General features: G+C 40.2%; 1 protein-coding gene across 4 annotated transcripts in view; it reads left to right on the top strand.

The window, feature by feature from the left end:
- Window positions 1-23,352, top strand: part of zmynd11 (zinc finger, MYND-type containing 11) — a 141,021-nt gene that overhangs the window by 38,173 nt on the left and 79,496 nt on the right. For all 4 annotated transcript variants that reach the window (XM_028804132.2, XM_028804131.2, XM_028804134.2 and 1 more), the window contains exon 3: window positions 15,507-15,666. In XM_028804132.2, the coding sequence (XP_028659965.1) occupies window positions 15,507-15,666 (160 nt within the window). The remainder of the gene's footprint in view (window positions 1-15,506; window positions 15,667-23,352) is intronic.

Below are 23,352 nucleotides of genomic sequence, written 5' to 3'. Positions count from 1 at the left end.
CTCTCTCTCTCTGCTCCTGACGGAGGGGGTGTGAGCTGCCACCTTCAACAGCTTTGTGCCGCGGTGCTTCGCATACTTAAAAGCCAAACAGCCCTATTGATTTGTTTGCTAGAGATTGTTTTCTCTATCTATGTGACATTCTGTGCTCCTGACACGCACTCCTTTGATGAGGAAGATATGTTTGCATTCTTTTAATTGTGAGACAGAACTGTCATCTCTGTCTTGTCATGGAGCACAGTTTAAACTTTTGAAAAAGAGATTTTCTGCGCAAATCTGTGACCCAAGCATGACAATATAAAAATAACCATATAAACATATGGTTTCTACTTCGCGGATTTTCTTATTCCGCTCGTGGCTCTGGAACGCAACCCCCGCGATGGAGGAGCGATTACTGTATAGCTACTATTTTGACATCAAGATAGGAGTTCATCAAGGGTCAGTCTTGAGTCTGCTTCTCTTTAGTCTTGTGCTAGAAACCCTGACGAAGCATGTCTCAACAAGTTTGCTGTGGAAACTCCTCTATACATTTTATTTGTCACTAGTTGCAAACAGCAAAGCAGAATTAAAGGAGAAGCAACTCAGTGGGCACACTGTTTTGAAGAATGAGGCCTTAAAGTTAACTTAAGTTTTTTTTTTTTTTTCCTTTTGTCCCCACACAAAACAATGGTTTCACGCATACAGTCATATGAAAAAGTTTGGGAATCCCTCTTAATTCCTTGGATTTTTGTTTATCATTAGCTGAGCTTTCAAAGTAGCAACTTCCTTTTAATATATGACATGCCTTATGGAAACAGTAGTATTTCAGCAGTGATATTAAGTGTATTGGATTAACAGAAAATATGCAATATGCATCATAACAAAATTAGACGGTGCATAAATTTGGGCACCCCAACAGATATTACATCAATACTTAGTTAAGCCTCCTTTTGCAAATAAACAGCCTCTAGACGCCTCCTATAGCCTTTGATGAGTGTCTGGATTCTGGATGAAAGTATTTTTGACCACTCTTCCATACAAAATCTCTCCAGTTCAGTTCAATTTGATGGCTGCCGAGCATGGACAGCCTGCTTCAAATCTTCCCATAGATTTTCGATGATATTCAAGTCAGGGGACTGTGACGGCCATTCCAGAACATTGTACTTCTCCCTCTGCATGAATGCTTTTGTAGATTTCGAACTGTGTTTTGGGTCATTGTCTTGTTGGAATATCCAATCCCTACGTAACTTCAACTTTGTGACTGATGCTTGAACATTATCCTGAAGAATTTGTTGATACTGGATTGAATTCATCTGACCCTCGACTTTTACAAGGGCCCCAGTCCCTGAACTAGTCACACAGCCCCACAGCATGATGGAACCCTCCACCAACTTTGACAGTAGGTAGCCGGTGTTTTTCTTGAAATGCGGTGTTCTTCTTCCGCCATGCAAAGTGCTTTTTGTTATGACCAGATAACTCAATTTTTGTCTTATCAGTCCAAAGCACTTTGTTCCAAAATGAATCTGGCTTGTCTAAATGAGCATTTGCATACAACAAGCGACGCTGTTTGTGGCGTGAGTGCAGAAAGGGCTTCTTTCTCATCACCCTGCCATACAGATGTTCTTTGTGCAAATTGTGCTGAATTGTAGAACGATGTACAGATATACCATCTTGCAGGTCTTTGGAGATGATCTGTGGGTTATCTGTAACCATTCTCAAAATCCTGCGCATATACCGCTCCTGTATTTTTCTTGCCTTGCCAGACCTGGGTTTAACAGCAACTGTGCCTGTGGCTTTCCATTTCCTGATTACATTCCTTACAGTTGAAACTGACAGTTTAAACCTCTGAGATTGCTTTTTGTAGCCTTCCCCTAAACCATGATACTCAACAATCTTGGTTTTCCGATCTTTGATAGAGAGATAGGATTAATAAAGTATCTATCTAAGGGGAAATTCACATACTCCAGCAGCAGCATACTGATAAAAAACAATATTAAATTAAAGAGTGATAAAAATGCAGGTATAACGGACAATAACTTTGTATAATGTTCACATTTACCCCCTAGGTGGAATTGAAGAGTCGCATAGTGTGGGGGAGGAACGATCTCCTCAGTCTGTCAGTGGAGTAGGACAGTGACAGCAGTCTGTTGCTGAAGCTACTCCTCTGTCTGGAGGTGATTCTCTTTAGTGGATGCAGTGGATTCTCCATGATTGACAGGAGCCTTCTCAGCGCCCAACGCTCCGCCGCAGATGTCAAGCTGTCCAGCTCCGTGCCTACAATAGAGCCTGTCTTCCTCACCAGTTTGTCCAGGCTTGAGGCCTCCCCAGCACACCACCGCATAGAAGAGGGCGCTCGCCACAACCGTCTGATAGAACATCTGCAGCATCTTATTGCAGACGTTGAAAGACACCAGCCTTCTAAGAAAGTATAGCTGGCTCTGTCCTCTCTTGCACAGAGCATCAGTATTGGCAGTCCAGTCCAATTTATCATCCAGCTGCACTCCCAGGTATTTATAGGTCTGCACCCTCTGCACACAGTCACCTCTGATAATCACGGGGTCCATGAGGGGCCTAGTCCTCCTAAAATCCACCACCAGCTCTTTGGTTTTGCTGGTGTTCAGGTGTAGGTGGTTTGAGTCGCACCATTTAACAAAGTCCTTGATTAGGTTCCTATACTCCTCCTCCTGCCCACTCCTGATGCAGCCCATGATAGCAGTGTCGTCAGCAAACTTTTGCACGTGGCAGGACTCCGAGTTGTATTGGAAGTCCGATGTATATAGGCTGAACAGGACAGGAGAATGCACAGTCCCCTGCGGTGCTCCTGTGTTGCTGACCAGAATGTCAGACCTGAAGTTCCTGAGACACACATACTGAGGTCTGCTTGTAAGATAGTCCGCGATCCATGCCATCAGGTATGAATCTACTCCCATCTCTGTCAGCTTGTCCCTAAGGAGCAGAGGTTGGATGGTGTTGAAGGTGCTAGAGAAGTCCAGAAACATAATTCTTACAGCACCACTGCCTCTGTCCAAGTGGGAGAGGGATCGGTGTAGCATATAGACCAGTGCTTCCCAACCCGTGTGCCGCGGCACCCTGGTATGCCGTGAGCACAGACTAAGGGTGCCGTTGCCAGGTGTCAGAACATAAAAAAAATTGATTTGAACTGATAATAATAATACCAGTTACACCTCAAGACTAAAGAAGTCATGCTACCTGTGTGCTTTAATACAGTCCAGCGTGCATCCTATTTCAACTGCAGTCTGACAAATTAATAAATATTAGCTCTAATTTACTTACTTGCCACAGGGTAAGTGACGTTGCTTCCTGCTGTCTGTCTGTTTTTTTTTTTTTTTTTTGCGCCGAAAATGGCCGACTGTAGTGAAAGTCGTAAACGTAAAAACAACAGCAGCATCAACAACCTCAATGAAAATGATAATGCGGGGAGCAGTAAAGTTGCAAAAACGAAAACACAATACTATCAGGACAGTTACTTGAATTATGGGTTTACATTTGTTGACAAAAAAGGTATTCAGCACCCGTGATGTTTGTTGTGTGGTGATATCCTTGCAAATGAAGCCATGGTTCCAAGCAAATTGCAACGTTTTCATTTGAGACTGGTTTACTGGCAATTTATTTTTGTTACCTTTGTAAATGCAAAAATGTGTAGTTGGTACGCCTTATAAAAATAGGAATCTTATTCTACTCAACTGATGAGTTAAGATTAAATTGGTAATTTGAGTAGTTACATATCAGTGTGAAGGGGTGCCGTTAGCTGAAAAGATTTCACTAAAGGTGCCATGGTTTGGGAGAGGTTGGGAAGCACTGATATAGACAATGGCATCCTCCGCTCCCACCTTCTCCTTGTATGCAAACTACAGAGGGTCGAGGGCATGGCGGACCTGTGGCCTCAGGTGGTGAAGCAGCAGCCGCTCCAGCGACAGGCCAGAAGTCATTCAACTCACTAGGACTTGATACCTTTGGGACTGGGGTGATGCAAGATGTTTTCCAAAGCCTTGAGACTCTCCCCTGTTCCAGGCTCAGATTGAAGATGCACTGTAGAGGACTCCCCAGCTCCAACGCACAGGCCTTCAGCAGTCGTGGCGATACTCCATCTGGACCCACTGCTTTGCTGACACGAAGTCTCCTCAGCTCTCTGCTTGCCTGGGCTGCTGTAATTGTGGGTGGGGGGAAACTCTGTCCTATGCTGGTATCAGCAGAAGGATGGGTGGAGGGTGCAGTACTCCGAGGTGAGAGTGGGTTAGGGTGGTCAAACCTGTTAAAGAAGTTGTTCATCTGGTTTGCTCTCTCCTCGTCTCTCTTGATGGTGGTGCCCCGCTTTCGAGCTGTAGCCAGTGATGATCTTCATCCCATCCCACACTTCCTTCATGCTGTTATTCTGCAACTTCTGCTCTAGCTTTCTCCAGTACTGCTCCTTCACCGCCCTGAGCTGGACTCGGAGTTCCTTCTGCACGCGCTTGAGCTCATGCTGATCACCGCCTTTAAAAGCCCTTTTCTTCTGGTTCAAAAGGCCCTTGATGTCCCTTGTAATCCATGGCTTGTTGTTAGCATAGCAGCGTACTGTTCTTACTGGAACTACAATGTCCATACAGAAGTTGATGTAGTCAGTAGTGCAGTCAACAACATCCTCAGTGTTCTCACTATATGATCCCTGCAGGATATCCCAGTCCGTAGTTCCAAAGCAGTCTCTCAGAGCCTGCTCTGCGTCAGGGGACCACTTCCTGAATGAGCGTGTGGTTGTAGGTAGCTCCCTCACTCTTGGTTTGTAGTGAGGCTGAAGGTTATGATCTGCTTTCCCAAGCGCAGGCAGCTTTTAACGTTTGCATACAGTAGGTCAGTAGTCCTATTTCCCCGGGTGTTACAATCCACATACTGGGAGAAGGCAGGTAATGTTTTGTCCAGCGTCACATGGTTAAAGTCTCCAGCAATTAGCACAAGCACCTTGAGGTGCTGCGTTTGTAGTTTAGCAACAGCGGAATGGATGATGTTACCCGCTATCTCCATGTCCGCCCGAGGAGGGATGTAAACAATAACAACAATGACGTGTCCAAACTCTCTGGGCAAGTAATAGGGACGCAGACCTACAGCCAACAGTTCGATTGTCCCTGCAGCAAGTGGAGATTTTGACTTTTACATGTCCAGAGTTGCACTACCTTGTATTCACATAGAGAGCGAGTCTGCCTCCTTTCTGCTTCCCGCAGGCATTTGTGTCTCTGTCTGCTCTAACTGTGCTAAACCCGGGTAGCTCCACGTTAGCATCTGGGATGTTAGTTGTTAGCCACGCTTCACAAAAACACAACAAACTGCATTCTCTGTAGATCCTGACATTTTTCACCAGTGCAGACAGTTCGTCGATCTTATTTGGTAGTGAGGTCACATTTCCCAGGATCACAGAAGGCACCGAATGCTTGTATCACCACTTTCTCGCTAGCCGCTTGGCTTTTAGCTTAGCGCTGGCTCTGCTGCCACGAAACGACCTTCTTACCTCGTCAGGTAAATAGGGAACCACACTGGCACAGGCCTTTGTTCTCAGCACTTGAAGTTGACTACCTGAATAGATGAGTCTTGGCGTGTAAAAATCCATGTCCAAGTAGTAAAAAGTGTCCAGGGAACGAGTCCACATAAAAGAAAGTGGTAGGAATGATCAGTGAATAGAGAAAAAGGTAGAAAGATAAAGTCATACACGGAGTTGCTGGAAAGGCTGCCACTTGTGGCGGCGCCTGAGTCATTTGGAGAGTTGCTTTGAGGATCCCATGCTGTCACTCTTCAGAAGAGAGTCAAAGGGAAGCAATACTTGCAATTGACCATCTTAAATAGCTTTTCTCATGGTTGGACACAATCAGTATTGAGCAGTTACATGCATTCAAATCAGCAAAATTACAAGGGGACCCACATTTTTGCACAGCCAGTTTTTCACATGTGATTTAATTTTATACAACTAAATACTGCTTCACTAAAATTCTTTGTTCGGAAAACACCCCAGTACTCAGATGTTCATAGGAAATGAAAGACCATACCACTGTTACCCTTTTTGTTGAAAGTAGAGTAAATTATTATGCAGGCTGAGAGGGGTTCCCAAACTTTTGCATATGATTGTAAATCAACATAAAATACTTAGGACAAGCATCACTCTGTTTTATGTCTCATGAGCCCCTACGGTATGTAAATTTACATACCTGCTTGTCTCATTACTCATAAGCTGAAAGGCACTTTCTAGAAAAACAAAACAGCTCGAAGTAATCAAGTGGCTGGTACTCTATAGTGTCCACTAGTATGATGTGTTACTTGATGAAGAACAGTTGCCAGTTTGGATCCCATGGATCTGCGTCTGTGTAGTCCTCCCAAGGTGAATGTTGTTGTAGGTGATTCAGCTGCACGATGAATCATCTGCACTGCACTGTGATCAGCTGAGGACCAATCAGCTGATGCAGGTACCTGTCTTTCATTTTTGATTTCCAGATCGTTTGCATCGAAATTGAAGTTTGAGAAGTGTCTGTGTAGCCTTCCAGACAGATGTTGTTGTAGGTGTGTCAGCTGCATGATCAGCTGGGGACCAATCAGCTAATGCAAGTGTAACGGCCAGCCCAATTGTCCAGACCAGCAACTACACCACCAAGGCCTATGACCTGGCAAGCTGTGGACCATTAGACTCGAAAAGCCATACTTCTTCCAAATAAATTTCCCCAGTTGATGGTTAAGTGATCATAAAACAAACAGGTTGTAAAATAATAATGTGTATATATATTAATAGTGATAAGAAACAAAAACAACAGGACAATATATAATTCACTCCCTCCAAAGCTCCCACATCACACCCAACCCCAAAAGTGATGAGCGGAATATAATAATAAAAAGGTGCAGCAAAAAAAAAAAAAAAAAAAACTAATATACAACACAAACCCTCCCTTGAACCCGATACTGAACATGAAAAAAAGAAGACACACAGAAACATGAAACGCACATAAAAGTCCAGAACATTAAACGGAGGATTAATAGTGATTGTGAATCTTGTTCAGCTGGAAAAGTGTCCAATGGTAATTATACACAGATGAAAATGATGACTTGCTCCTCTCCCAAGGGACAAAAAACAGTCTTACTGTTCTTATCCTCAGCGTATCTGCGTAAAAAGGTATTCCAGGGTTTTTTTGCATTGTAACAGTGAAGTTCTCAATTCTGGCGTTGAAAGCGGCAAGCAGGGGAAGGTCTAGGTGATTCGAGCCATGCCCTCTCTTAGCTCTACAATGTACTGTGAGTGTAGTAGATGGGATTTTCCTTCTTTTGTCCTCCTGTTTAAATAGTAAATGACAAGGATGCACATGATGGGATTGACAGGACAAACTATCATGAGGGACCATGGTTAAATGGTGTTCTCTTTCCCCCTTTGTTTCCAGGGTACGATATTTACACAGACCATGTAAACGGGACAATGCTACGAAAGACGCGACTCAGCACAGAATACATTTAAGATGACGTTAATCATGTAGCACCGCTACACAGGTATCTGACTTTAGTTTTCAATCTCTAGATCTCTTGCATCAAAATGGGAGTTTAATAAGTCAAGAGCCTGATTCAGCAATAATACACAAAATTAAATAATATGCACAGAGTATTTTGCTTTGCGCATTCGCTTTGTTCTTTCCCAATGTCTATGCCTTTCTAGACTTCGTTTACACTACTCACGAACATGCAGGGATTCGACACCAAGTCAAAGAATCTTAACAGTCCTCTTAGCACAGAGGGTCTACCTATAACATAACAGTGAGTTTTATCGATGTTTACAGCTTTTTCTTGCCCTCTGTCCCTGAATGTTGACTTTAGTTATTATCCACCGTAGGAGCTACGTGTCACCAAATGTCAACATCTGCCCTAAAAGGGTTAAAAAAACTAGCGCCAAAATAACATGTGACAAGGTTTCCAAAAGGCAGGGTACTGGTCCAGTAAATTACAAATATCCCTGTGGAGTGTGTCGAGGAGGTGTTGGGGAGAATTCTGTTTTATGCACTGGTTGTGACTGGTGGATCCATAGGCAATGTAGTGGTATCAGAGGCTCTTCTGGACAGGCACCATTTGTATGCAAGAGATGCTTAGGCAACTTAAGTGACAACACAGTCTTCATTTTCTTGAGGCTGAAGGTTATAAGTTTGAAACATGTGTCAATTTCTGCTATCTTGGAGGTATGCTGAGTGCTGAAGGAGATTGCTCCAGTACAGTTGCTGCCGGAGTAAGAAGTGCATGGAATAAGTTTAGACCATTCTGGCGTTATTTTAAGCAAAGATATTTCCTTGCGCATGGAGGGTATTGTGTACAAGTGCTGTGTTAGACATGTTCTAATGTATGCCATTAAGACGTGGGCTGTGAAAGTTGGAGAATAAGTTCCATAATTCATGTACTGAGATGGATCGCTGTTGTATCTTTAAGAGAACTAATGAGAATATTCATAACCTGTTATGTGCTGAAGATGTTAAAGAAGTAATGCGATTGTGCAGACTCAGATGGTTTGGGCACGTTCAGAGAAGAGAGGATGACGCATGGATTAACATAATTCAAAGTTTCAATGTAGACTGGAAGCATCCAAAGGACAGACCCAAGAAAACATGGCATGAAGCCGATATGAAGGTGAAAGGCATGAAAATCGAGGATGCTCAAGTGAAGGTGGCTGATTCTTAGTTAAAGCTTAAAAAAATGGCCTTTAAACGTTATAATGATGATGAGGTGTACTAACAACAGATTTTAAATGTTTTTCTAATGCCCTAATAGTATTGCTTCACTCCTGAAACTGAAATCCCTGATTTGCTGCTTCTTTATATTAAAACCATTAAGCGTTCATCGTAGCAAACAAAAACTGGTTTCCTTTTTCAATAAATGTAATGGAAAATAAATGCCACAATTTTGATTTTCCTATTATTATAATAACATCTTTAAAATCACCATTTTAAAGAACTCTTTCACTGTCAGGAAAGCATACTTCACTACCTCGACCAACACGTGTCTTTTGGATGCTGCTGGTTTGACACACATTTCCTAAAACAAATGGGCAATGAAAAATAAATATTAATGTTTTGTGTTTTATATTTTTGCTGAATCTGTAAAGAGTGAAGATAATCCCTTTTAGTTTAGTCCTGTATGCTGTTCTTTGAACCCTAGACTCCTGCTGCAATACTTTTCTGGCAACCCACTCTATAAACTTAACCAAATTTGACCTCTTCACACAGTTAATCTAACTTTCACAAACGGCTTTTTTTGTTTTAAATTACAACCTATGGTTCTTGTGATTTCTTTTAAAAAGTTGCTACATATTTTTTTTACTTAGTAGCAAAATTTTAAAGTTATTGTTTTATGAAAGTGTTTGCAAATAAAAAATATAACGAGGAAATACTTCAAAATCATTACAAAGCAACATTTAGTACATTCATTAACTCCATTTGTGAAACACAAACAGAATTGCCATTCCTCGGGTAGGAACTTTGAATGTTCACAGTACGACTGGTCAAGGGAGATGGTTAGCTGATATGGTGGAAAGAAGGAAGGTTGACATATTGCACGTTCAAGAGACCATATGGAAGGGGAGTAAGGCCAGTTGTATTGGAGGCAGGTTCAGATTGTTCTACCATGGTGTGGACGAGAGGAATGAGGTAGGTGTTATCCTGAAGGAACAGTATGTCGAGATTCTTTTGGATTTGAAAAGAGTGTTGGACAGAGTGATGATTATGAAGCTGAAAACTGAAGGTGTGAGGATGAATGTTTTTAGTGCATATGCCCCGCAAGTTAGGTATGCGATGGATGAGGAAGAAGATTTCTGGAGTGAGTTGGATGAAGTGGTGGAGAGGGAGTGGTGTTTGGAGCGGATTTCAAAGGACATGTTGGTGAAGGGAACAGAGGGGATGAGGAGGTGATGGGTAGGTATGGTGTCAAGGAGAGGAATGAAGAAGATCAGATGATAGTGGATTTTGCAAAAAAGATGGACGTGGCTATAGTGAATACGTAGTTTAAGAAGATGGAGGAACACAGGGTGACATGCAAGAATGGAGGAAGATGCACACAGGTAGATTATATCCTATGCAGGAGGGTCAGTCAGAAGGAGATTGGAGACTGCAATGTGGTGGCAGGGGAAAGCATTGTTAGGCAGTATAGGATGGTTGTCCGTGGGATGACATTGAATATCAAGAAGAGGAGGAGAGTGAGAGTAGAGCCAAGAATCAAATGGTGGAAGTTGAAAATGGAAGATGGAGTTCAGGGAAAGGTAAGACAGGCAATGGGTGGCAGCTAAGAGTTACCAGATACCTGGGCAACTACAGCAGAAGTGGTAAGGGAGACAGCTAGAAGGGGGCTTGGTGTGATATCTGGACAGAAGAAGAAAGACAAAGAAACCTGGTGGTGGAATGTGAAAGTGCAGCAGAGTATACAGAGGAAGAGGTTTGCGAGGAAGTGGGATAGTTAGAGAGATGCAGCAAGTAGACAGGAGTATAAAGGGATAAGGCGTAAGGTGTATAGAGAGTTGTGAAGGCTAAAGAAAAGGCGCATGATGATTTGTATGAGAGCTTGGACACTAAGGATGGAGAAAAGGACCTATACTGATTGGCTAGACAGAGGGGCAGAGCTGGGAAAGATGTGTAGCAGGTTAGGGTAATAAAGGATAAAGATGGAAACATACAAGCAAGGAGGGAGTGTTGAGCAGATGGAAAAAGTACTTTGAGAGGCCGATTAATGAGAGAGAGAGAGAGAGAGAAAGAAGGTTGGATGATGTGGAGATAGTGAATCAGGAAGTACAACGGATTAGCAAGGAGGAAGTAAGGACAGCTATGAAGAGGATGAAGAATGGAAAGGCTGGCCGTTGGTCCAGATGACATACCTGTAGAAGCATGAAGGTGTTTAGGAGAGATGGCAGTGGAGTTTTTAACCAGATTGTTTAATGCAATCTTGGAAAATGAGAGGATGCCTAGGGAGTGGAGAAGAATTTTTAAGAATAAGAGTGATGTGCAGAGCTGTAGTAACAACAGAGGGATAAAATTGATGGGCCACAGCATGAAGTTATGAAAAAGAGTAACAGAATCTAGGTTAAGAAGGAAAGTCATGATAATAGAGAGAGAAAGAAATATGGGGGGGGGGGGGGGGAGGGGAGGAACTAAGGTCCACCTGTAATACATTTTGCTCTAATTATAAAGGTAAAAAAAAAACTTACTTTAGCTTAGTCCCTGTTATTCGAATACTTCACTACCTACTTCTACTCTTTGCTGATAGCTGTATGAAATCAGGTTTTGACACTTAGTAGACTGTTAGTTTTTATCTAATAGTTTTTAGTCTTGTCCTTTTCCTTTAAAATTTTGTGTTATAGTATATTTAATTTTTTTTTACCTATTTTACAGATGCTATTTTGTATTGTGCTTTGAATAAAAATGTCTGCTAAATTAATAATTGATAAATAATAAGGATGAAATACTTCAAGATCAAGGCAGTGCAACTTTTAGTACATTTCATTGTTTCAGTTGTAAAACATGCAGATACATTGCCTAAATTTATATCAAAGAAATATGAATATTTGAAAATTTGACTAGTGACTGTGTTTAACACAAAGGAATGTCATCACCAGTGATTTTTATCTGATTGTACTAGGGGGCTTCGCTCGCCAACCCAAGCCGACCCCCCCCCCCCCCCCCCCCCCCGCATCCACTTTGCGCTGTTGTGAAGAGGGGCCTGATCGCACACCAAGAAGACGCATCTGCTCCTCTGAAACCACGCTTAGTGATACAATGGGATACAAATACATTTTTTTGTTAACTCCTCTTTGCTTGATCAGCTGTTGGCTTGCTGCTGCTGTTTTGCCGCGTGATCTGCACTTCGCTCGCCTACCCCAGAACATGCCCATGCCAGCGTTACGTGCCATTGTGAAGGGGGGAGGTGAACGCACCCCAAGGAGACATGGCCGCTCCTCTAAAACCCCTCTTAATTGGTGATAGAATGGGAAACAGTTACATTTAACTCCGATTTGCTCGATCAGCTGCTGCCTTGCTGCTGCTGCCATGCCATGTGATCTGAACTTCGCTCACATACCAATTCCCCTACCAGCGCCAGAAACCGTTGTGAAGAGTGTAGCTGAATGCACACCAAGGTAACGTGGGCACTCCTCTGAAACCCCTCTTAAACTGTGTTACATTGGGAAACAAGTAACATTTGTTTTTTTTGTTTTTTTTTTTAACCTCCTCTTTGCTCAATCAGCTACTAGCTTGCTGCTAGGTTGCTGCTGCTTTCTTTCCGTGTGATTGGCATTTCGGGCAGCGCTTCAAACGTTTAAAAGCCTGTACAGCACCTGTCCTTTTGTCCTCAAACACTATGTAATCTCTTTTCGTTTTTCCGTTATTTCACTTAGTAATATTTTCCGTTTGTTTGTGCTAATGTGATCATTTCACTCATTTTTTTTGAGACTTTCAATTTTTCCTACTTCCTTTATCTCTAATCTGCTCTGCATGTGTATCACGGGACTTGCTTACAAAGGTTATAAGTATGATGTGATGTACCTGTCTTGCGGGATGTGAAAGTGTCCCTCTTCAAAAGATTTCTCTTCAAAAGTGTCTCTCTGTCTCTCTTTAAAAGTTCACGTCTCGTCACCGGAAAAAAGTCTCATCCCAAGATTTTTTTTTATATAATAGAGAAATATGTGTATTACGGGTCTTAAAAGGCAGTATGATCTTGCTTATCTTTCTGACTAGCTGCCTTGGTCTTTTCAACTCCGACTGTGGTGCTAGCATTTAAAAATAAGTTCTTCAGTTGACCAAGTATCTCTTGTTTTTGTAGTACTGCATTACTAACAGAGTAATAGAATACTAATAGGATATTAAATGTTAGTGTTATTGCAAACACAGTACTTTTGTATTTGCTGCCAGTTAAAATATTTTTAAAAGACTATCCACAAAGTTCCATAAACTAATGTTATTATTTGCCTGGTATTAATCTTCACACAGATATATGTTGTTGCAAAGAAATTAACCTGCATTTTTCTAAGTCCCTGCTTCTGCATTTTCTGTGCAACCTAATTCACATTGCTTCATAGCCAACTTTGCTTACAAATGGTTAGTGTTATTGATAATTCTGTTCTTGAGTGTATTTATTAACTAATAGAAAGACTATTGCACTTGTGTAATGAACTTATAAGAGGCTAAGGAAGTTCTAAGTGGTTGAAAAGGTGTGATATAAGGCCCCCTGTGCTACTGGTGATACACCAGAGAAAAACAAAAGCATGCACCACTGTTGTAAAAACAATGTTAATACAAACCCAGGTGAGAGTAAGTTTACAACTTTTTATAAAATGCTACAATAACAGTCAAACTGCACAGAAGTAATTTGCTCTTGTGCATCAGTTGAACTGCAGATACACATACTGTATCTGAACCTAGTATCCAAGAACTGTTCTCAACTACAGTGCAAGCAACATCGTCCCATTTCCTTCCTTGGCTACTTTAGCCAAAAGGATTCTGTGAGTAGCATACAGTGGTGTGAAAAACTATTTGCCCCCTTCCTGATTTCTTATTCTTTTGCATGTTTGTCACACAAAATGTTTCTGATCATCAAACACATTTAACCATTAGTCAAATATAACACAAGTAAACACAAAATGCAGTTTTTAAATGATGGTTTTTATTATTTAGGGAGAAAAAAAATCTAAACCTACATGGCCCTGTGTGAAAAAGTAATTGCCCCCTTGTTAAAAAATAACCTAACTGTGGTGTATCACACCTGAGTTCAATTTCCGTAGCCACCCCCAGGCCTGATTACTGCCACACCTGTTTCAATCAAGAAATCACTTAAATAGGAGCTGCCTGACACAGAGAAGTAGACCAAAAGCACCTCAAAAGCTAGACATCATGCCAAGATCCAAAGAAATTCAGGAACAAATGAGAACAGAAGTAATTGAGATCTATCAGTCTGGTAAAGGTTATAAAGCCATTTCTAAAGCTTTGGGACTCCAGCGAACCACAGTGAGAGCCATTATCCACAAATGGCAAAAACATGGAACAGTGGTGAACCTTCCCAGGAGTGGCCGGCCGACCAAAATTACCCCAAGAGCGCAGAGACGACTCATCCGAGAGGTCACAAAAGACCCCAGGACAACGTCTAAAGAACTGCAGGCCTCACTTGCCTCAATTAAGGTCAGTGTTCACGACTCCACCATAAGAAAGAGACTGGGCAAAAACGGCCTGCATGGCAGATTCCAAGACGCAAACCACTGTTAAGCAAAAAGAACATTAGGGCTCGTCTCAATTTTGCTAAGAAACATCTCAATGATTGCCAAGACTTTTGGGAAAATACCTTGTGGACTGATGAGTCAAAACTTGAACTTTTTGGAAGGCAAATGTCCTGTTACATCTGGCGTAAAAGGAACACAGCATTTCAGAAAAAGAACATCATACCAACAGTAAAATATGGTGGTGGTAGTGTGATGGTCTGGGGTTGTTTTGCTGCTTCAGGACCTGGAAGGCTTGCTGTGATAGATGGAACCATGAATTCTACTGTCTACCAAAAAATCCTGAAGGAGAATGTCCGGCCATCTGTTCGTCAACTCAAGCTGAAGCGATCTTGGGTGCTGCAACAGGACAATGACCCAAAACACACCAGCAAATCCACCTCTGAATGGCTGAAGAAAAACAAAATGAAGACTTTGGAGTGGCCTAGTCAAAGTCCTGACCTGAATCCAATTGAGATGCTATGGCATGACCTAAAAAAGACGGTTCATGCTAGAAAACCCTCAAATAAAGCTGAATTACAACAATTTTGCAAAGATGAGTGGGCCAAAATTCCTCCAGAGCGCTGTAAAAGACTCATTGCAAGTTATCGCAAACGGTTGATTGCAGTTATTGCTGCTAAGGGTGGCCCAACCAGTTATTAGGTTCAGGGGGCAATTACTTTTTCACACAGGGCCATGTAGGTTTGGATTTTTTTTTCTCCCTAAATAATAAAAACCACCATTTACAAACTGCATTTTGTGTTTACTTGTGTTATATTTGACTAATGGTTAAATGTGTTTGATGATCAGAAACATTTTGTGTGACAAACATGCAAAAGAATAAGAAATCAGGAAGGGGGCAAATAGTTTTTCACACCACTGTATACATGTGTGAACAAAGAATGGCTTTTTAATGCACTTGTGGATAACAGAAGAAATGGACTAATCTACAATAGAGTTGAAATGTTTTTGGTTTTCAAAAAGAACCTCTTACATTTGGATGCCTAATTAGATGACATTTTTTTTTCTGTTGCCAAGATTTCAATTAGGCAGCAGTTGTCTTATGTTGGGTTGTCTTTAAGGATGTACCTGTTCAGCATACACATTATATACATTTTTATCAAAGTAAATAGGTTGCAAGTTCCCTGTCACATTCATACAATGAAAGGATATTTTGTTGTAGTGCATTATATATATGGAAGTGAGATATAGTTATAGCTGAATTTAGTTAAGAGTCGAGCCATAAACTTTAAAGATATCATAATATGTGTTGTTTTCCATTTGTACATTGTTTTCACAGGTATCTGTCTCGAGTATTTGGTATGCACCCAAAAGAGACCACACGACAGTTGAGTCTGGCTGTTAAAGATGGGCTTGTGGTTGAAACACTGACAGTAGGCTGTAAGGGTTCCAAGGCTGGAATAGAGCAGGAAGGATACTGGCTACCAGGAGACGAGATTGTAAGTGTTTTGATTTTAAAGGGGAAATCCTCATTCTCCTTTTGTGTCTACCCATTTATAGATGTTCTGTAATTTATGGGCTTTTGAGGATAGGATAATAACCAGAATATTTTTATGTGATTTAATATAATATTTTTGAACACACATGAACAACATATAAAACATGTTTATGTTTTAGATTTTGTGTTGATTTTGTTCAGCGTAGTAACTTTGCAGACTAAGGGGGGATTTAAAAACCCATATACAGTCTTTGGAGTGTGATAGATAAAATACACAGAGAGTCTCTGAGAAACAGATGATCTCTCCCAAGGCTGGACGTGAGGCACATGTCCTGTTTCTAAACATTAAATTATAACTTGTAAATTTAAATTGTTTTTCATTGGAAACATATTGTAACAATTTATCACACACAGAATATTGCAGTTATTTCCTGAAATTGACTTTCTTTGGCATTTTAGTGTTCACCAAATTCAGTTCTGCCTTTTTTTTAACTAATTTATTTTAATTTATTTCCTTAACTAAGCATTTTTAGACAGTGAAACTGCAGCAATGGGAAATCTTGTATTCACCAGAATATCATTTTAAAAAGCCTTCATTTTAGGTGTACATTTCCAACTTCAGTATTATACCGTGGCTTTCATTGGTTCACTGTATTTTTATCTAGAAAAGTTTTTTTTACGTTATTGAAGAGAGGGGCGCTATTGATTAAAAAAAATGCCAAATAGACCAAAGTACTAAAAAAAAAGGTAACAAAAATAAAAGCAAGCACACACAAGGGATAAACAAATAGAGAAGTGAAAAGTATAAGACACACAAATAAACACAATAAACAAGCTGCCTTTGTGGGCCTTACCTACAGTAACAGTTGTTCAATCCCTGTCTTTGGGGTGTAGTGCCGAATACTCCTAATTATTTTAGTACTAACACAAAGTATTATATTCTTGGGCTCCTGTACTTTTTCTTCATAAACTTTAGCCTCCTCTTCTCTTGCTGGTTGAATGCTCATCAGCTATGGTATTCCCAAGCTGAACACTTGCCTGTCTTATTCCTAGATAGACTTTTTAGATTCCAGCCTGTTAGCCCTTCCTGGGTCATTTCTGTTCTCTTTTGAATTGCTTCTGGTCAGCAGCTGCTCACTAGCTGGACTAGTAATGCTATAGTAAATGCCCAGCTGGTGGGTTCTGGTGTCCTTGCAGCCCCAAACCTCACTTTGGTGTGAAAGGACAAGAAAACATTATTAGTCCCTTAGCCCCTTGCACTTTAGGGAGAATTCGATCCCCCATGAATACATTTAAGACTTACATCGCCTAGTGCATTGGTAGAATATATTGGGTCAGTTTCAGTGTATTTGAGACAGGGTTTGAATGGGTCCTAGAAAACCTGGAAAGTTATGAAAAATTAACAAGCCAAAAGTCCTTTAAATTCTCAAAACCTTTATATGGTACTTAAAAGTCACAGAAAATGTAATTCATTCTGATATTCATATATCATGAAGTAAAACATCCACTTTTTTTGCAAACAAAACATCCACTACTTCTCCAGCAAAACACACACATGTCATTTTAATATCAGGTTTATTGACCTCACATAGTAATATCATCTTGGGTTGTGTTTTGTAAGTGAGTGCATGGGTGAACTGGTACAGATATCTAGTAACCATTAGTCTGTGCATATTGGTGTTGCGTTAAGTAGTAAAGAGTTAACAATGAAAATTACATTGTGTAGATGTGTCACTGTGATTTACAGAGCAGTCAGAGTTCCAGGAAAGAGTGTGTTTAACTTGAAATGGTAGGAAAATGCAGACTACAAAGATTGGCTTCAGCAAGACGAACTGATGAAGCATATGTCTGGGCACTGTTACTGAAAATTTGACAATGGGAATATGGGTGAGTCCTCTTTGAAACCCATATGAAATGAAGTAAACATTGTGAATTGGGGAAGAGCAAGAAAGCCAGTAATTTTGTTTAAGAATTTTTTTAGTCTTTTTGCAGGACCATTGCATATTTGACTGCCATACCTGCAAGCTGTGCAAGCCAGCATTAATGCTAGTCAGCACTCTACAGTAGTGAGGCTAGTGATACTACTATATCACCGTCATTGTCTTCGTATGTGTCTAAAATCCTCTAGGTTTGAAATGTGATAGAAAACATTTCCTGTAAAAAAAATTAATGCTTGTCTGATAATCAGATAATAGACTCCCGGCACCCAGATATGCCTTGTACTTTTCATTCACAGCATTTATTACCTAAGATATGCTAAAACTATTTATATGATCATTTATTTACCTAATAGGCATTGGGTTGCTAGCAACCCAACAGATTAAAGTTGCTCTATATTTACTTGTTAAAATGTTGCATTTGCAAACAACACTCAAATGAAACATGTTTTTTTTTCTCTTCTTCGTTGTGTATTATTTGCTTGCACAAACTGAAATATTGGCACAAGCAATATTATTGGCTGGCTCTTTGTGCACCACAATTATAATGGCACATTTGTTGTCCAGAAAATGTTATATCTGTTTTTGAAATGTAGCAGCCTTGTCTAGAACTGCATAAATAGTACAAAAACTGTGCTGTTAATCTGGATATATATGTGGAGCTTCAGTGTCAGTTTTTGTAAGCAGTCAGCAATTTAAAATAGGCTACGTGTTTGAGTTCATATGTGTTCTTATTAGATTCAAATGGATGTAATCTATATATATATATATATATATATATATATATATATATATATATATATATAAAAAAGTCTGTGTGTGTGTGTATGTATGTATGTTCCAGTATCACTTCTGAACGGCTGGAGCAATTTTCATGAAACGTGGTACACATGTTTCTCATTGGTCGACTAAAAATACTGTAGGGTGAAATCAACCCTAACCCAAACCCCCTTCTGGGTAGGGTGGGGGGTGATCTTGCGGTCTTGTATGCATGTTATCATCCAGTTGACACTCGAAATGACCACCAGAAGGTGAACTGGATGTTACTGCCAGCATTCTTTATGTTTGAGCACCACCTTGCCCCTGTTGCTTTTGAAATTAAATAGAGTTGGCCAGTTGCAAGTGTCAACTGGATGATAACATACAATACCGCAAGACAAGCACATTAGTGAGTCTTCATTGTTTGTTTATTTTTATTTTTAAAGTTGTGTTTAATTATATTTTTCTCAAACAATTAAAAAAAAATACTTTATTTTCCTCCCGGGCAACGCTGGGTATTTCAGCTAGTTAGATATAACCTACCGTAGATACTCGCGTATAAGTCGAAAAATTTATGCCTTAAAATTCATTCAAAAACACACAGTCGACTTATCCACGGGGCAACACTAATTTCATTAAATAATTCTTTAAACTGTGAAATACCGTACTTGAATTTGAGCATTAGCTTTTGCAGGTTTTGGATAACAAAAATACCATTAGCTGCCAGTAGATGGCGGTAACCGGCAACATACACTCAACATTCATTTGGCGCAACGTTTTGCAGCTCTTTATTAAATTTGCATTGAATTGTTTCTGGAAGAAGCTCGGAGACCCCACATGCTCTGCATTATTAGCCTACATATATTTAATTGCAGTTTATTAATAAAATATATCAATATATTAAGTTAAACTTCTTACCGGTACGAAAGTGAATTCTGAAAAGAAGACAAGAGCATCGTATCCCGCATCGTTCAAACTGAAAGTTATTCAGCGTGCTGAGGAAACCAATAATTGTGTGGCTGGCAGAGAGTTTTGCGTTAGTGAAAAACTTGTAAGAGATTGGATAAAAAATAAGCCTTCTCTACAAGCAATGCCAAAGTCTAAAAAAGCATTGCGTTTTGGACTTTCGCCTTTCAGTGGACTGGAAAAGGACTTGAATGACTGGATTGTAGAATGCAGGCAAAATGGATATATTGTGACTCGTTCGAGCATTCGGTTACGGGCACTTCAATTGGCAAAAGAAGAAAAGTATTTAACGATCGATGGTAAGCCTTTGTTGAAATTTCAAGCATCGGCTGGCTGGTGTACGCGGTTTATGAACAGATATGGGCTGTGCCTTCGTCAGCGAACAAAAATCGCGCAGAAGCTGCCAAAAGATCTAGAAGAAAAGGTCAGTTCCTTTCATAAATTTATTATCAAGCAAAGACAAAGGCATGACTTTGATCTCAGTAACATTGGTAACATGGATGAAACGCCAATGACATTTGATATGCCGGGGAATCGAACTGTAGCAGGTATTGGTGAGAAGACCGTACTTATTAAGTCAACGGGCCATGAAAAAACCTATTTCACCGTTGTCCTCTCGTGCTTGGCAGATGGTACAAAGCTACGCACAACGATAATATTCAAGAGGAAGTCATTCCCAAAGAACATAAAATTTCCTGCAGGCATTACTGTTCGTGTACACCCCAAAGGCTGGATGAATGAGGCTGGAACGAAATTGTGGCTTCAAGATGTGTGGGCTAGGCGATCAGGAGCAGGGCAAAGTAAACGCCCGTCACTTTTGGTGTGGGACATGTTCCGCGCTCATACATCAGAGGATATAAAGGATGAAGCCAGGAAAATGGCTACTATGTTAGCTGTTATTCCCGGCGGACTGACATCGATGCTCCAGCCATTAGATGTTTGTTTAAACAAGCCATTCAAGGACAGAGTACGCAGCATGTGGCAGCAGTGGATGTGTTCTGGAGAAGTAAAATTAACAAAAGGAGGGAATTTGAAGAAACCAGACATTGATTTAGTAGCTAAATGGGTAAAGGAAGCTTGGGACTCAATTCCAGCAGAAATGATCAAAAAGTCGTTCTTGAAATGCGGCATCAGTAATGCTATGGATGGATCAGAAGATGATGCCATCTATGAAGACAAAGAATCAGCAGTAGATGATTCAACAGATGACGACAGCGAAGAGGAGGATGTTTATGCTGACGACGTCAAGGAAGAAGACTTTCACATTTTATTCGGACATTCTGATGACAAAGAATCGGACTTTGAAGGATTTGAAGAAGACACTTAGGGCCACTTTATTATATGCGAGGGACTTGAATACAAATTTATTTGAAATATTCTAACTGTAAGTAAATAAATAAAAATGTTTTTGGAGTTTTAATTTTGGCTTTCTAAAATTCTTCAAAGATTAAAATGTTGAAAGTCTGGGCCCAGGTACATTGGGTATAATTATGAAAGTTTTACCCTCGACTTATACGCAGACCATAATAAATTTCATAATTTTCGGCTTAAACAATACACTCGACTTATCTGCGAGGTCGACTAATAGGCGAGTATCTACGGTAGTTGTAGATTCTTCTGCTTATTGGTATTGGAAAGTCATAAAAAGTCCTGGAATTTTAAATGTACTAAAGTGTACGAACTCTGAAATGCTTGTAGCCTAACCCTTTTAAAACATACATGTTAAATTCATGGTAGTGTGTTATGTAAATGAATATGTATGTGTGTTAATTATTCTTGACACCTGCCATGTGTATATGTATATGGCCACCAGGGGTGCAGCAGCTCCCCAAACCTGACACAGGCATTCACCAGGAACAAGTCTCTGCAACGCACATGTTTTTTTTTTTTTCTGATGTAAGAAATGTTTCCCACCTCCACAGTACAAATTTACAATAAACAACACAATGCAGCACTCTTCTTCTCTCTCTCTCTCTCCTCCGCTCCTCAGGGGGCAAGCTTCATCCCTCTTCCTCCCAACTCTGGCTCCCCAAATGAATGCAGGTGGCTTCTTTTATGCTGCATCTGGGAGCACTCCACATGGCTCAATAGCATGTTTTGGAAGCACTCAGTGTGGTGAAAGCCCAACAAAGTATGGCCCCCATGGAACCCAACAGGGCTGTGCCAGACTCCAACTCCCGTGGAGCCCTGTGGGAATCCAAGGCACAGCCACAACCCAGGGGGGGGGCTGCCTTTTAGCGCTCTGGAGGAGGCAGTTCCCTGTACACATCCGCTCCCCTGGTTCTTCTTTTATATAAAATAAATAAGGCCTGGGAAAAGTTGATTAATCTATCCTGTTTAACATATTAAAAATATTGTCGCATCCAGGGCCAGCAGCATTTTCATATAATTTTTTTAACAATATGAAACAATACTAGAAAAAAGTTAAGTGTGTACCCAAAGAATTACATACACATCCATTACCGTATTTATATACTACCTTTACAAATATTATAAAATAAAGTTTTAAAAGTTTTTATTAAGTGGTTCACAATGATATGCCACATGTCAGTACAGAGCATTGGTGTTCATTTTCTTGATTTATATATACATACAGGTGCAGGGGAGTGGGAGGAAAGGGTTTGGAGAAGGGGTGGGGTTATGGTAGTCTTGGTGCAATAGAGAAAAGTTTCGAATGTAAAAATTGCAGTCTCTTCTTTTTTCTGTAAGAAGATCGAATCGGTGACATATCACATAAGTACTAAATAAGTCTCTAGTACCTCTGTATTTAACTTGGTCTGCCAGGTAGCTTACAGTGTCGACTGTCCTAATATAATGACAGAATTCTACAAATTTGAAGTGCAATGATTATCCTCAATTATCCTGCAGTATCTTCGCTAATTTATTCAAAGAATACAACATAACCATCCAAGTAATGAACGGTGTCAGTTTTTGAGCAAAATAGCAGCTATGGAGATCTTTTTTTAGCATGCCAAGATCAAAGGTATAGGTGGAAAAGGGTTTTCCAATCTTTTTTCTGTGGTGGCATACTTTTTGTAACCCAAAAAAATCCCTAGGTACACCTCAATTCTACCAACTAAAAAAGCATGAAATCTCTTAGACATGCTAAACTCCCTGAAGGGGTGCGGAAAAAAATAGCTTGGAGATTGCCATTCACAGACACAGCACTTAGTGAGCACTTTGGGCACATTTCCCAGCTGCTTTGTCCTTTTGCCCATTCATACAGGCAGTCCTCTCTTTCTGCCTCACTCCACTGACCAAGGGAGTCTTCAGCGAACATGAACCCAGGCAGATGGACCCCTGGCATGTCTCCTGGCTGCTAAAGCTCTCGCTAATTCTGTATCTGCAAAATGGTGATCACGGAGCTGCATTTATGTTAGCTTCTCCAGTAAGGCTGGTTATTGGCACTGATATCCTGATTCAATTCCGATTCACAATGCCCTGATTCGATTCAATATCGATTTTATCTTGACTGAATTAGCGTGCACTAATATCTTTGAAGTGGTGGCTTTTTTAGAGATTACTTAACCATGCATAAAGAACATTAATATAATGTAACAAATTTCAGTAACACTTTTTGAAGAGTGTTTACATCCTTACTGCGTGGAGATCACTTTGAGTAGTGAGGAAAGTGCTCTATAAATGTAAAGAATTATTATTATTATTGTGACTTCATATGCATAAACATGGAATGACATTTACGAAGAAATACTTGATTAGTAATGGACAGTTAACATCAGTATTTGGAAGATGTGGAGAACAATATCATTGCTCTTTAAAAAATGAAAAAAAACCCTACTTTTTCACAGCACTGCACTCATTCAAAATTCACCATAATTTAACTAACATGCTTCACCACATCAGAGTTCACACATATTATGGTTACCTTCTTTTAATACAATGCAATGCATCTACTTTATAAAACATCTAGATCATATTGGGGATAATATTATTATAAAATAATAATGTTTCTTAAATAATAAACTTTTTCAATAACCTGTTCATATGTTATGAATCTCCATGTA

Source organism: Erpetoichthys calabaricus, chromosome 6 (genome assembly GCF_900747795.2).
Source record: "Erpetoichthys calabaricus chromosome 6, fErpCal1.3, whole genome shotgun sequence".
Lineage (NCBI taxonomy): Eukaryota > Metazoa > Chordata > Cladistia > Polypteriformes > Polypteridae > Erpetoichthys > Erpetoichthys calabaricus.
This window is presented reverse-complemented; position numbering and strand designations above follow the sequence as displayed.